Source organism: Oncorhynchus masou, unplaced genomic scaffold, assembly GCF_036934945.1.
Source record: "Oncorhynchus masou masou isolate Uvic2021 unplaced genomic scaffold, UVic_Omas_1.1 unplaced_scaffold_4417, whole genome shotgun sequence".
Taxonomy (NCBI): domain Eukaryota; kingdom Metazoa; phylum Chordata; class Actinopteri; order Salmoniformes; family Salmonidae; genus Oncorhynchus; species Oncorhynchus masou.
In genome coordinates this window covers 15,087-28,374 of record NW_027010809.1, presented here as the reverse complement: position 1 = coordinate 28,374, position 13,288 = coordinate 15,087, and the positions used below count along the sequence as shown (strand labels likewise).

The 13,288-nt window shown below is 47.9% G+C and overlaps 1 protein-coding gene across 1 annotated transcript; it reads left to right on the top strand.

The window, feature by feature from the left end:
* Positions 1 to 998: 998 nt before the first annotated feature.
* On the top strand, positions 999 to 12,748 carry LOC135535084 (sodium/potassium/calcium exchanger 1-like; the record flags this gene model as incomplete). The annotated part of the gene is made up of 5 exons (XM_064961809.1): positions 999 to 1,090; positions 1,851 to 2,123; positions 2,253 to 2,342; positions 7,884 to 8,050; positions 12,351 to 12,748. Coding segments are annotated over 5 exons (872 nt in total), but the record flags the coding sequence as incomplete, so codon positions are not given.
* Between the last annotated feature and the right edge of the window lie 540 nt (positions 12,749 to 13,288).

Genomic DNA, 13,288 nt, shown 5'->3' with positions numbered 1-13,288 from the left:
CTACCTTACCTGCTGCTGGTCACCTACCTTACCTGGGACACCCCCCCTAGGGACACCCCTTAGGGACACCCCCCTGAACGGTCACCTACCTTACCTGCTGCTCCCCCTAGGGACACCCCCTCCCTGAAAGGTCACCTACCTTACCTGCTGCTCCCCCTAGAGACACCCCCACCCCCCCGAATGGTCACCTACCTTCCCTGCTGCTCCCCCTACATTGAACATATGTACCATGTGACTGAGTCGGTAGAGCATGGCACCTCCAATGCCAGGGTTGTGGGTTCAATTCCCACGGGGGATCAGTACAAATGAAAAGGTATGCAGTCACTACTGTAGTGTCTCTGGATAAGAGAGTCTGTTAAATGACTCACTACTGTAGTGTCTCTGGATAAGAGAGTCTGTTAAATGACTCACTACTGTAGTGACTTCGGAAAAGAGAGTCTGTTAAATGACTCACTACTGTAGTGTCTCTGGATAAGAGAGTCTGTTAAATGACTCACCACTGTAGTGTCTCTGGATAAGAGAGTCTGCTAAATGACTCACTACTGTAGTGTCTCTGGATAAGAGAGTCTGCTAAATGACTCACCACTGTAGTGTCTCTGGATAAGAGAGTCTGTTAAATGACTCACTACTCTAAGTCTCTCTGGATAAGAGAGTCTGCTAAATGACTCACCACTGTAGTGTCTCTGGATCAGAGAGTCTGTTAAATGACTCACTACTGTAAGTCTCTCTGGATAAGAGAGTCTGTTAAATGACTCACTACTGTAAGTCTCTCTGGATAAGAGAGTCTGTTAAATGACTCACTACTGTAAGTCTCTCTGGATCAGAGAGTCTGCTAAATGACTCACTACTGTAAGTCTCTCTGGATAAGAGAGTCTGCTAAATGACTCACTACTGTAGTGTCTCTGGATAAGAGAGTCTGTTAAATGACTCACTACTGTAAGTCTCTCTGGATCTGACATGTTGTTTATTGGTTGTGTCTTGTGTCTGTCTTTTTTCAGCTGGACCTGAGAAGACTGAGCAGGCCGAACCCTCGACCTCCCAGACCGCACCTAAAGAAGAGGAGAAACCAGGCCCGTCAGAGACTCAGACGGTAGAGAGAGAAGAGAGAGGAGAGAGAGGAGAGAGGGGAGAGAGGAGAGAGTGGAGAGAGTGGAGAGAGAGGGAGAGAGAGGGAGAGAGGGGAGAGAGGGGAGAGAGGGGAGAGAGGGGAGAGAGGGGAGATAGGAGAAACCAGGCCCCTCAGAGACTCAGATGGTAGAGAGAGGAGAGAGAGGAGAGAGAGGAGAGACAGAGGAGAGAGGGGAGAGAGGGGAGATAGGAGAAACCAGGCCCCTCAGAGACTCAGAGAGGAGAGGAGAGAGAGGAGAGAGAGAGGAGAGAGAGGGGAGAGAGGGGAGATAGGAGAAACCAGGCCCCTCAGAGACTCAGATGGTAGAGAGAGGAGAGACAGAGGAGAGAGGGGAGATAGGAGAAACCAGGCCCCTCAGAGACTCAGATGGTAGAGAGAGGAGAGAGAGGAGAGACAGAGGAGAGAGGGGAGAGAGGGGAGATAGGAGAAACCAGGCCCCTCAGAGACTCAGATGGTAGAGAGAGGAGAGAGAGGAGAGACAGAAGAGAAAGGGCAGATAGGAGAAACCAGGCCCCTCAGAGACTCAGATGGTAGAGAGTGGAGAGAGAGGAGAGACAGAGGAGATAGGAGAAACCAGACCCATCAGAGACCCAGATGGGAGAGAGGAGAGAGAAGAGAGAGGAGAGAGGGGAGGGGAGGGAGGGAGGAGAGAGTTAATTCATAACACTACTCTACCCCTACGACCCTTCTCTCTCACCCTCTCTCCCTCTCTCTTCACTAGGACCAGGGGCCAGCGGGCGCAGGGGGGTCCGACGGCTCAGACAGCGGTGAGGAGGACGAGAGTGAAGAAGAGAGTGAGGATGAGGAAGATGAGGATGATGAAGACGAAGAGGACGATGAGGAAAATAAAGATGAAGAAGAGGAAGAGGGTGAAGAGAACGAGGAACCTCTGTCGTTAGAATGGCCAGACACCAGACGTAAACAGGCCACATATCTTTTCCTCCTACCGATAGTGTTCCCTCTGTGGCTCACTGTGCCCGACGTGCGCAACCCGGTACGGATCACCTACATTTCCGTGTTACTTTCACGCCATTTTGTGTACTGTGTTTGTGTCCTGCAAAGTGGCCAAAATGTAGAACACAAAATATCTTTCTAATGTCACTTCCTGTGAGTTCTTCCTCAGGCTTCCAGAAAATACTTCGCCATGACGTTTATTGGTTCCATCACGTGGATCGCTGTGTTCTCCTATCTCATGGTCTGGTGGGCACATCAGGTATCACTCTGGTTGGGTTTTTAGATCACACGACTACCAGCTTGTTTAGAAACTATTAGTCCAGTGCTTCTTTGACTCAGGCCAGGATTTAATCAGATCAGCGATAACCCGAGGTAACAGAGAGACCCGAGGTAACAGAGAGACCCGAGGTAACAGAGAGACCCGAGGTAACAGAGAGACCCGAGGTAACAGAGAGACCCGAGGTAACCCGAGGTAACAGAGACACCCGAGGTAACAGAGAGACCCGAGGTAACAGAGAGACCGAGGTAACAGAGAGACCCGAGGTAACAGACAAACCCAGGTAACAGAGAGACCCGAGGTAACAGAGAGACCCGAGGTAACAGAGAGACCCGAGGTAACAGAGAGACCCGAGGTAACAGAGAGACCCGAGGTAACAGAGAGACCCGAGGTAACAGAGAGACCCGAGGTAACAGAGAGACCCGAGGTAACAGAGAGACCCGAGGTAACAGAGAGACCCGAGGTAACAGAGAGACCAGAGGTAACAGAGAGTAACAGAGAGACCCGAGGTAACAGAGAGTAACAGAGAGACCCGAGGTAACAGAGGTAACAGAGTAACAGACCGAGGTAACAGAGAGAGGTAACAGAGAGACCCGAGGTAACAGAGAGACCCGAGGTAACCCGAGGTAACAGACAGAGGACCCGAGGTAACAGAGAGACCCGAGGTAACAGAGACCCGAGGTAACAGAGTAACAGAGAGACCCGAGGTAACAGAGAGACACCCGAGGTAACAGAGAGACCCGAGGTAACAGAGAGACCCGAGGTAACAGAGAGACCCGAGGTAACAGAGACACCCGAGGTAACAGACAGACCTGAAGCTTATGGTTGTTTTTGTTTAGGCGATTTAGGAGGTGTAACTACGTAGGAGCTGTCAAATCAGTGAGCTGTTGCTCTTGTTGCCATGGTCACGAAACCACACCCATCCTTATATCTCCCCCATATTAGAAGTTCAGAATGAGAAGGTGTAAGGCAGGCTATATAGAGATAATTACACCGAAATTGAAAATCATTAAACAAAATAGCAAGGATGTAGATCAGGTGTAGTAACCTAGTGGTTAGCGTGTTGGACTAGTAACCAGCAGGTAGCCTAGTGGTTAGAGCGTTGGACTAGTAACCAGCAGGTAGCCTAGTGGTTAGAGAGTTGGACTAGTAACCAGCAGGTAGCCGAGTGGTTAGAGCATTGGACTAGTAACCAGCAAGTAGCCTAGTGGTTAGAGTGTTGGACTAGTAACCAGCAGGTAGCCTAGTGGTTAGAGCGTTGGACTAGTAACCAGCAGGTAGCCTAGTGGTTAGAGCATTGGACTAGTAACCAGCAGGTAGCCTAGTGGTTAGAGCGTTGGACTAGTAACCAGCAGGTAGCCTAGTGGTTAGTGGTTAGCCTAGTGGTTGTTGGACTAGTAACCAGCAGGTAGACTAGTGGTTAGAGTGTTGGACTAGTAACCAGCAGGTAGCCTAGTGGTTAGAGCATTGGACTAGTAACCAGCAGGTAGCCTAGTGGTTAGAGCGTTGGACTAGTAACCAGCAGGTAGCCTAGTGGTTAGAGCGTTGGACTAGTAACCAGCAGGTAGCCTAGTGGTTAGAGCGTTGGACTAGTAACCAGCAGGTAGACTAGTGGTTAGAGTGTTGGACTAGTAACCAGCAGGTAGCCGAGTGGTTAGAGCATTGGACTAGTAACCAGCAAGTAGCCTAGTGGTTAGAGTGTTGGACTAGTAACCAGCAGGTAGCCTAGTGGTTAGAGGGTGGACCAGTAACCAGCAGGTAGCCTACTGGTTAGAGCGTTGGACTAGTAACCAGCAGGTAGCCTAGTGGTTAGCGTGTTGGACTAGTAACCAGCAGGTAGACTAGTGGTTAGAGTGTTGGACTAGTAACCAGCAGGTAGCCTAGTGGTTAGAGCGTTGGACTAGTAACCAGCAGGTAGCCTAGTGGTTAGAGGGTGGACCAGTAACCAGCAGGTAGCCTAGTGGTTAGAGTGTTGGACTACAAACCGAAAGGTTGCTAGATCGAATCCCCAAGCTGACAAGGTAAAAAAAGCAGTCATTAAACCACTGTTCCCCGGTATGCCGTCATTGTAAATAGGAATGTATTTTTAACTGACTTGTCCAGTTAAATAAAGGTTCAAATTAAAAAAATATAAAATTAAAATAACATCACGCATTTTAGTGTTTGAGTTTAACACGGCTGCAGGGGTTTCTACTGGTACATCCAATGGCAATGTCCATCATAGGGCTAACGATAGGGTCTAACGATAGGGTCTAACGATAGGGTCTAACGATAGGGTCTAACGATGGGGTCTAACGATGGGGTCTAACGATAGGGTCTAACGATAGGGTCTAACGATGGGGTCTAACGATAGGGTCTAACGATGGGGTCTAACGATGGGGTCTAACGATGTGGTCTAACGATGTGTCTAACGATAGGGTCTAACGATAGGGTCTAACGATGTGTCTAACGATAGGGTCTAACGATGGGGTCTAACGATGGGGTCTAACGATGGGGTCTAACGATGGGGTCTAACGATGGGGTCTAACGATAGGGTCTAACGATGGGGTCTAACGATAGGGTCTAACGATGGGGTCTAACGATGGGGTCTAACGATGGGGTCTAACGATGGGGTCTAACGATGGGGTCTAACGATGGGGTCTAACGATAGGGTCTAACGATGGGGTCTAACGATAGGGTCTAACGATAGGGTCTAACGATAGGGTCTAACGATAGGGTCTAACGATAGGGGCTAACGATAGGGGCTAACGATAGGGTCTAACGAGACTGATTGGTTGACTGACTGACTGTTGTCTCCCTAGGTGGGTGAGACTGATTGGTTGACTGACTGTTGTCTCCCTAGGTGGGTGAGACTGATTGGTTGACTGACTGACTGTTGTCTCCCTAGGTGGGTGAGACTGATTGGTTGACTGACTGTTGTCTCCCTAGGTGGGTGAGACTGATTGGTTGACTGACTGTTGTCTCCCTAGGTGGGTGAGACTGATTGGTTGACTGACTGACTGTTGTCTCCCTAGGTGGGTGAGACTGATTGGTTGACTGACTGTTGGGTGGGTGAGACTGATTGGGGGTCCCTAGGTGGGTTAGACTGATTGGTTGACTGACTGTTGTCTCCCTAGGTGGGTGAGAGTGATTGGTTGACTGACTGTTGTCTCCCTAGGTGGGTGAGACTGATTTGATTGACTGACTGAATGTTGTCTCCCTAGGTGGGTTAGACTGATTGGTTGACTGACTGTTGTCTCCCTAGGTGGGTGAGACTGATTGGTTGACTGACTGTTGTCTCCCTATGTGGGTGAGACTGATTGGTTGACTGACTGTTGTCTCCCTAGGTGGGTGAGACTGATTGGTTGACTGACTGTTGTCTCCCTAGGTGGGTGAGACTGATTGGTTGACTGAGTGACTGTTGTCTCCCTAGGTGGGTGAGACTGATTGACTGACTGACTGTTGTCTCCCTAGGTGGGTGAGACTGATTGGTTGACTGACTGTTGTCTCCCTAGGTGGGTGAGACTGATTGGTTGACTGAGTGACTGTTGTCTCCCTAGGTGGGTTAGACTGATTGGTTGACTGAGTGACTGTTGTCTCCCTAGGTGGGTGAGACTGATTGGTTGACTGACTGTTGTCTCCCTAGGTGGGTGAGACTGATTGGTTGACTGACTGTTGTCTCCCTAGGTGGGTGAGACTGATTGGTTGACTGACTGTTGTCTCCCTAGGTGGGTGAGACTGATTGGTTGACTGAGTGACTGTTGTCTCCCTAGGTGGGTGAGACTGATTGGTTGACTGACTGTTGTCTCCCTAGGTGGGTGAGACTGATTGGTTGACTGACTGTTGTCTCGTTATGTGGGTGAGACTGATTGGTTGACTGAGTGACTGTTGTCTCCCTAGGTGGGTGAGACTGATTGGTTGACTGACTGTTGTCTCCCTAGGTGGGTGAGACTGATTGGTTGACTGACTGTTGTCTCCCTAGGTGGGTGAGACTGATTGGTTGACTGACTGTTGTCTCCCTAGGTGGGTGAGACTGATTGGTTGACTGACTGTTGTCTCCCTAGGTGGGTGAGACTGATTGGTTGACTGACTGTTGTCTCCCTAGGTGGGTGAGACTGATTGGTTGACTGAATGTTGTCTCCCTAGGTGGGTTAGACTGATTGGTTGACTGACTGTTGTCTCCCTAGGTGGGTGAGACTGATTGGTTGACTGACTGTTGTCTCCCTAGGTGGGTGAGACTGATTGGTTGACTGACTGTTGTCTTCCTAGGTGGGTGAGACTGATTGGTTGACTGACTGTTGGGTCCCTAGGTGGGTGAGACTGATTGGTTGACTGACTGTTGTCTCTTTATGTGGGTGAGACTGATTGGTTGACTGAGTGACTGTTGTCTCCCTAGGTGGGTGAGACTGATTGGTTGACTGAGTGACTGTTGTCTCCCTAGGTGGGTGAGACTGATTGGTTGACTGAGTGACTGTTGTCTCCCTAGGTGGGTGAGACTGATTGGTTGACTGACTGTTGTCTCGTTATGTGGGTGAGACTGATTGGTTGACTGACTGTTGTCTCGTTATGTGGGTGAGACTGATTGGTTGACTGAGTGACTGTTGGCTCCCTAGGTGGGTGAGACTGATTGGTTGACTGACTGTTGTCTCCCTAGGTGGGTGAGACTGATTGGTTGACTGACTGTTGTCTCCCTAGGTGGGTGAGACTGATTGGTTGACTGAGTGACTGTTGTCTCCCTAGGTGGGTGAGACTGATTGGTTGACTGACTGTTGTCTCCCTAGGTGGGTGAGACTGATTGGTTGACTGACTGACTGTTGTCTCCCTAGGTGGGTGAGACTGATTGGTTGACTGACTGTTGTCTCCCTAGGTGGGTGAGACTGATTGGTTGACTGACTGACTGTTGTCTCCCTAGGTGGGTGAGACTGATTGGTTGACTGACTGTTGTCTCCCTAGGTGGGTGAGACTGATTGGTTGACTGACTGTTGTCTCCTAGGTGGGTGAGACTGATTGGTTGACTGACTGTTGTCTCCCTAGGTGGGTGAGACTGATTGGTTGACTGACTGTTGTCTCCCTAGGTGGGTGAGACTGATTGGTTGACTGACTGTTGTCTCCCTAGGTGGGTGAGACTGATTGGTTGACTGACTGTTGTCTCCCTAGGTGGGTGAGACTGATTGGTTGACTGACTGTTGTCTCCCTAGGTGGGTGAGACTGATTGGTTGACTGACTGACTGTTGTCTCCCTAGGTGGGTGAGACTGATTGGTTGACTGACTGTTGTCTCCCTAGGTGGGTGAGACTGATTGGTTGACTGACTGTTGTCTCCCTAGGTGGGTGAGACTGATTGGTTGACTGAGTGACTGTTGTCTCCCTAGGTGGGTGAGACTGATTGGTTGACTGAGTGTTGTCTCCCTAGGTGGGTGAGACTGATTGGTTGACTGAGTGACTGTTGTCTCCCTAGGTGGGTGAGACTGATTGGTTGACTGACTGTTGTCTCCCTATAGGTGGGTGAGACTGATTGGTTGACTGAGTGACTGTTGTCTCCCTAGGTGGGTGAGACCATAGGCATCTCAGAGGAGATCATGGGCCTGACCATCCTGGCAGCGGGCACCTCCATCCCTGACCTCATCACTAGTGTCATCGTGGCCCGGAAAGGACTGGGAGACATGGCTGTGTCCAGCTCAGTGGGATCCAACATCTTCGATATCACTATGGGGTTAGTATAACTACAGAGATATCACTATGGGGTTAGTATAGACCACTATAACTACAGAGATATCACCATGGGGTTAGTATAGATCACTGTAACTACAGAGATATCACTATGGGGTTAGTATAGACCACTGTAACTACAGAGATATCACCATGGGGTTAGTATAGACCACTATAACTACAGAGATATCACTATGGGGTTAGTATAGACCACTATAACTACAGAGATATCACTATGGGGTTAGTATAGACCACTATAACTACAGAGATATCACTATGGGGTTAGTATAGACCACTATAACTACAGAGATATCACTATGGGGTTAGTATAGACCACTATAACTACAGAGATATCACTATGGGGTTAGTATAACTACAGAGATATCACTATGGGGTTAGTATAGACCACTATAACTACAGAGATATCACTATGGGGTTAGTATAGACCACTATAACTACAGAGATATCACTATGGGGTTAGTATAGATCACTGTAACTACAGAGATATCACTATGGGGTTAGTATAGATCACTATAACTACAGAGATATCACTATGGGGTTAGTATAGACCACTATAACTACAGAGATATCACTATGGGGTTAGTATAGATCACTGTAACTACAGAGATATCACTATGGGGTTAGTATAGACCACTATAACTACAGAGATATCACTATGGGGTTAGTATAGACCACTGTAACTACAGAGATATCACTATGGGGTTAGTATAGACCACTATAACTACAGAGATATCACCATGGGGTTAGTATAGACCACTATAACTACAGAGATATCACTATGGGGTTAGTATAGACCACTGTAACTACAGAGATATCACTATGGGGTTAGTATAGACCACTGTAACTACAGAGATATCACTATGGGGTTAGTATAGACCACTATAACTACAGAGATATCACTATGGGGTTAGTATAGACCACTGTAACTACAAGAGATATCACTATGGGGTTAGTATAGACCACTATAACTACAGAGATATCACTATGGGGTTAGTATAGACCACTATAACTACAGAGATATCACTATGGGGTTAGTATAGACCACTGTAACTACAGAGATATCACTATGGGGTTAGTATAGACCACTGTAACTACAGAGATATCACTATGGGGTTAGTATAGACCACTATAACTACAGAGATATCACTATGGGGTTAGTATAGACCACTATAACTACAGAGATATCACTATGGGGTTAGTATAGACCACTATAACTACAGAGATATCACTATGGGGTTAGTATAGACCACTATAACTACAGAGATATCACTATGGGGTTAGTATAGACCACTATAACTACAGAGATATCACCATGGGGTTAGTATAGACCACTGTAACTACAGAGATATCACTATGGGGTTAGTATAGACCACTGGAACTACAGAGATATCACTATGGGGTTAGTATAGACCACTGTAACTACAGAGATATCACTATGGGGTTAGTATAGACCACTGGAACTACAGAGATATCACTATGGGGTTAGTATAGACCACTGTAACTACAGAGATATCACTATGGGGTTAGTATAGACCACTGTAACTACAGAGATATCACTATGGGGTTAGTATAGACCACTATAACTACAGAGATATCACCATGGGGTTAGTATAGACCACTATAACTACAGAGATATCACTATGGGGTTAGTATAGACCACTATAACTACAGAGATATCACTATGGGGTTAGTATAGACCACTGTAACTACAGAGATATCACTATGGGGTTAGTATAGACCACTATAACTACAGATATATCACCATGGGGTTAGTATAGATCACTGGAACTACAGAGATATCACCATGGGGTTAGTATAGACCACTGTAACTACAGAGATATCACTATGGGGTTAGTATAGACCACTGTAAATACAGAGATATCACTATGGGGTTAGTATAGACCACTGTAACTACAGAGATATCACTATGGGGTTAGTATAGACCACTGTAACTACATAGATATCACTATGGGGTTAGTATAGATCACTGTAACTACAGAGATATCACTATGGGGTTAGTATAGACCACTGTAACTACAGAGATATCACTATGGGGTTAGTATAGACCACTGTAACTACAGAGATATCACTATGGGGTTAGTATAGACCACTGTAACTACAGAGATATCACTATGGGGTTAGTATAGACCACTGTAACTACAGAGATATCACCATGGGGTTAGTATAGACCACTGTAACTACAGAGATATCACTATGGGGTTAGTATAGACCACTGGAACTACAGAGATATCACTATGGGGTTAGTATAGACCACTGTAACTACAGAGATATCACCATGGGGTTAGTATAGACCACTATAACTACAGAGATATCACTATGGGGTTAGTATAGACCACTATAACTACAGAGATATCACCATGGGGTTAGTATAGACCACTATAACTACAGAGATATCACTATGGGGTTAGTATAGACCACTATAACTACAGAGATATCACTATGGGGTTAGTATAGACCACTATAACTACAGAGATATCACTATGGGGTTAGTATAGACCACTGTAACTACAGAGATATCACTATGGGGTTAGTATAGACCACTGTAACTACAGAGATATCACTATGGGGTTAGTATAGACCACTGTAACTACAGAGATATCACTATGGGGTTAGTATAGACCACTGTAACTACAGAGATATCACTATGGGGTTAGTATAGACCACTGTAACTACAGAGATATCACTATGGGGTTAGTATAGACCACTATAACTACAGAGATATCACTATGGGGTTAGTATAGACCACTATAACTACAGAGATATCACTATGGGGTTAGTATAGACCACTATAACTACAGAGATATCACTATGGGGTTAGTATAGACCACTGTAACTACAGAGATATCACCATGGGGTTAGTATAGACCACTATAACTACAGAGATATCACTATGGGGTTAGTATAGACCACTGTAACTACAGAGATATCACTATGGGGTTAGTATAGACCACTGTAACTACAAAGATATCACCATGGGGTTAGTATAGACCACTGTAACTACAGAGATATCACTATGGGGTTAGTATAGACCACTGTAACTACAGAGATATCACTATGGGGTTAGTATAGACCACTATAACTACAGAGATATCACCATGGGGTTAGTATAGACCACTGTAACTACAGAGATATCACTATGGGGTTAGTATAGACCACTATAACTACAGAGATATCACTATGGGGTTAGTATAGACCACTGGAACTACAGAGATATCACTATGGGGTTAGTATAGACCACTGGAACTACAGAGATATCACTATGGGGTTAGTATAGACCACTGTAACTACAGAGATATCACCATGGGGTTAGTATAGACCACTATAACTACAGAGATATCACTATGGGGTTAGTATAGACCACTATAACTACAGAGATATCACTATGGGGTTAGTATAGATCACTATAACTACAGATATATCACTATGGGGTTAGTATAGACCACTATAACTACAGAGATATCACCATGGGGTTAGTATAGACCACTGTAACTACAGAGATATCACTATGGGGTTAGTATAGACCACTGTAACTACAGAGATATCACTATGGGGTTAGTATAGACCACTATAACTACAGAGATATCACCATGGGGTTAGTATAGACCACTATAACTACAGAGATATCACTATGAACTGTGTACCGTTGTCTGTTGTAAACGACCAAGGCAATTTGTGTTACTACTCTCAAAAGTGATTGTCTCTCCCCCTCTGCCTCTACCTTCTCTCTCTCTCTGTCTCCCCTCTCTACATCTCTGCCTCCACCCTTCCTCTCTCCCTGTCTCTCTCTCTACATCCCTCCTCCCTGTCTCTCCCTCTACATCCCTCTGCCTCCAACCCTTCCTCTCTCTCTGTCTCTCCCTCTCTACATCCCTCTGTCTCTCCCTCTACATCCCTCTGCCTCCACCCTTCCTCTCTCTGTCTCTCCCTCTCTACATCCCTCTGCCTCTAACCTACCTCTCTCTCTACATCCCTCTGCCTCTACCCTTCCTCTCTCTCTGTCTCTCTCTCTCTACATCCCTCTGCCTCTACCCTTCCTCTCTCTCTGTCTCTCTCTCTACATCCCTCTGCCTCTACCCTTCCTCTCTCTGTCTCTCTCTACATCCCTCTGCCTCTACCCTTCCTCTCTCTCTGTCTCTCTTTCTCTACATCCCTCTGCCTCTACCCTTCCTCTTTCTCTGTTTCTCTCTCTACACCCCTCTCCACTCCCCCCCCTCTCTGAGTCTCCCCTCCCTCCTCCCTCTCTCTACCCCCCCCACCCCCAGCCTTCCTGTCCCATGGTTGATCTTCTCGGCGATGCAAGGCGGTGTACCGGTGGCGGTGAACTCCAACGGTCTGTTCTGTGCCATCGTGCTCCTCTTCGTCATGCTCCTCTTCGTCATCGTCAGCATCGCGGCGTGTCGGTGGAAGATGAGCCGCGTTCTGGGCCTCACCATGTTCCTGCTTTACTTTGTGTTCCTGGTGCTCAGCGTGATGCTGGAAGACCGTATTATTATCTGCCCCGTCTCCATCTGAGGTCAGACACACCCACTTGGAACCCAGTCCACCCACTGGGGAGCCAGGCCCACCCACTTGGAACCCAGTCCACCCACTGGGGAGCCAGGCCCACCCACTTGGAACCCAGTCCACCCACTGGGGAGCCAGGCCCACCCACTTGGAACCCAGTCCACCCACTGGGGAGCCAGGCCCACCCACTTGGAACCCAGTCCACCCACTGGGGAGCCAGTCCCACCCACTTGGAACCCAGTCCACCCACTGGGGAGCCAGGCCCACCCACTTGGAACCCAGTCCACCCACTGGGGAGCCAGGCCCACCCACTTGGAAACCCAGTCCACCCACTGGGGAGCCAAGCCCACCCACTTGGAACCCAGTCCACCCACTGGGGAGCCAGGCCCACCCACTTGGAACCCAGTCCACCCACTGGAACCCAGTCCACCCAGGCCCACCCACTTGGAACCCAGTCCACCCACTGGGGAGCCAGGCCCACCCACTTGGAACCCAGTCCACCCACTGGGGAGCCAGGCCCACCCACTTGGAACCCAGTCCACCCACTGGGGAGCCAGGCCCACCCACTTGGAACCCAGTCCACCCACTGGGGAGCCAGGCCCACCCACTTGGAACCCAGTCCACCCACTGGGGAGCCAGGCCCACCCACTTGGAACCCAGTCCATCCAACCATTATGTTAGCTTCAGGAACAGCTTC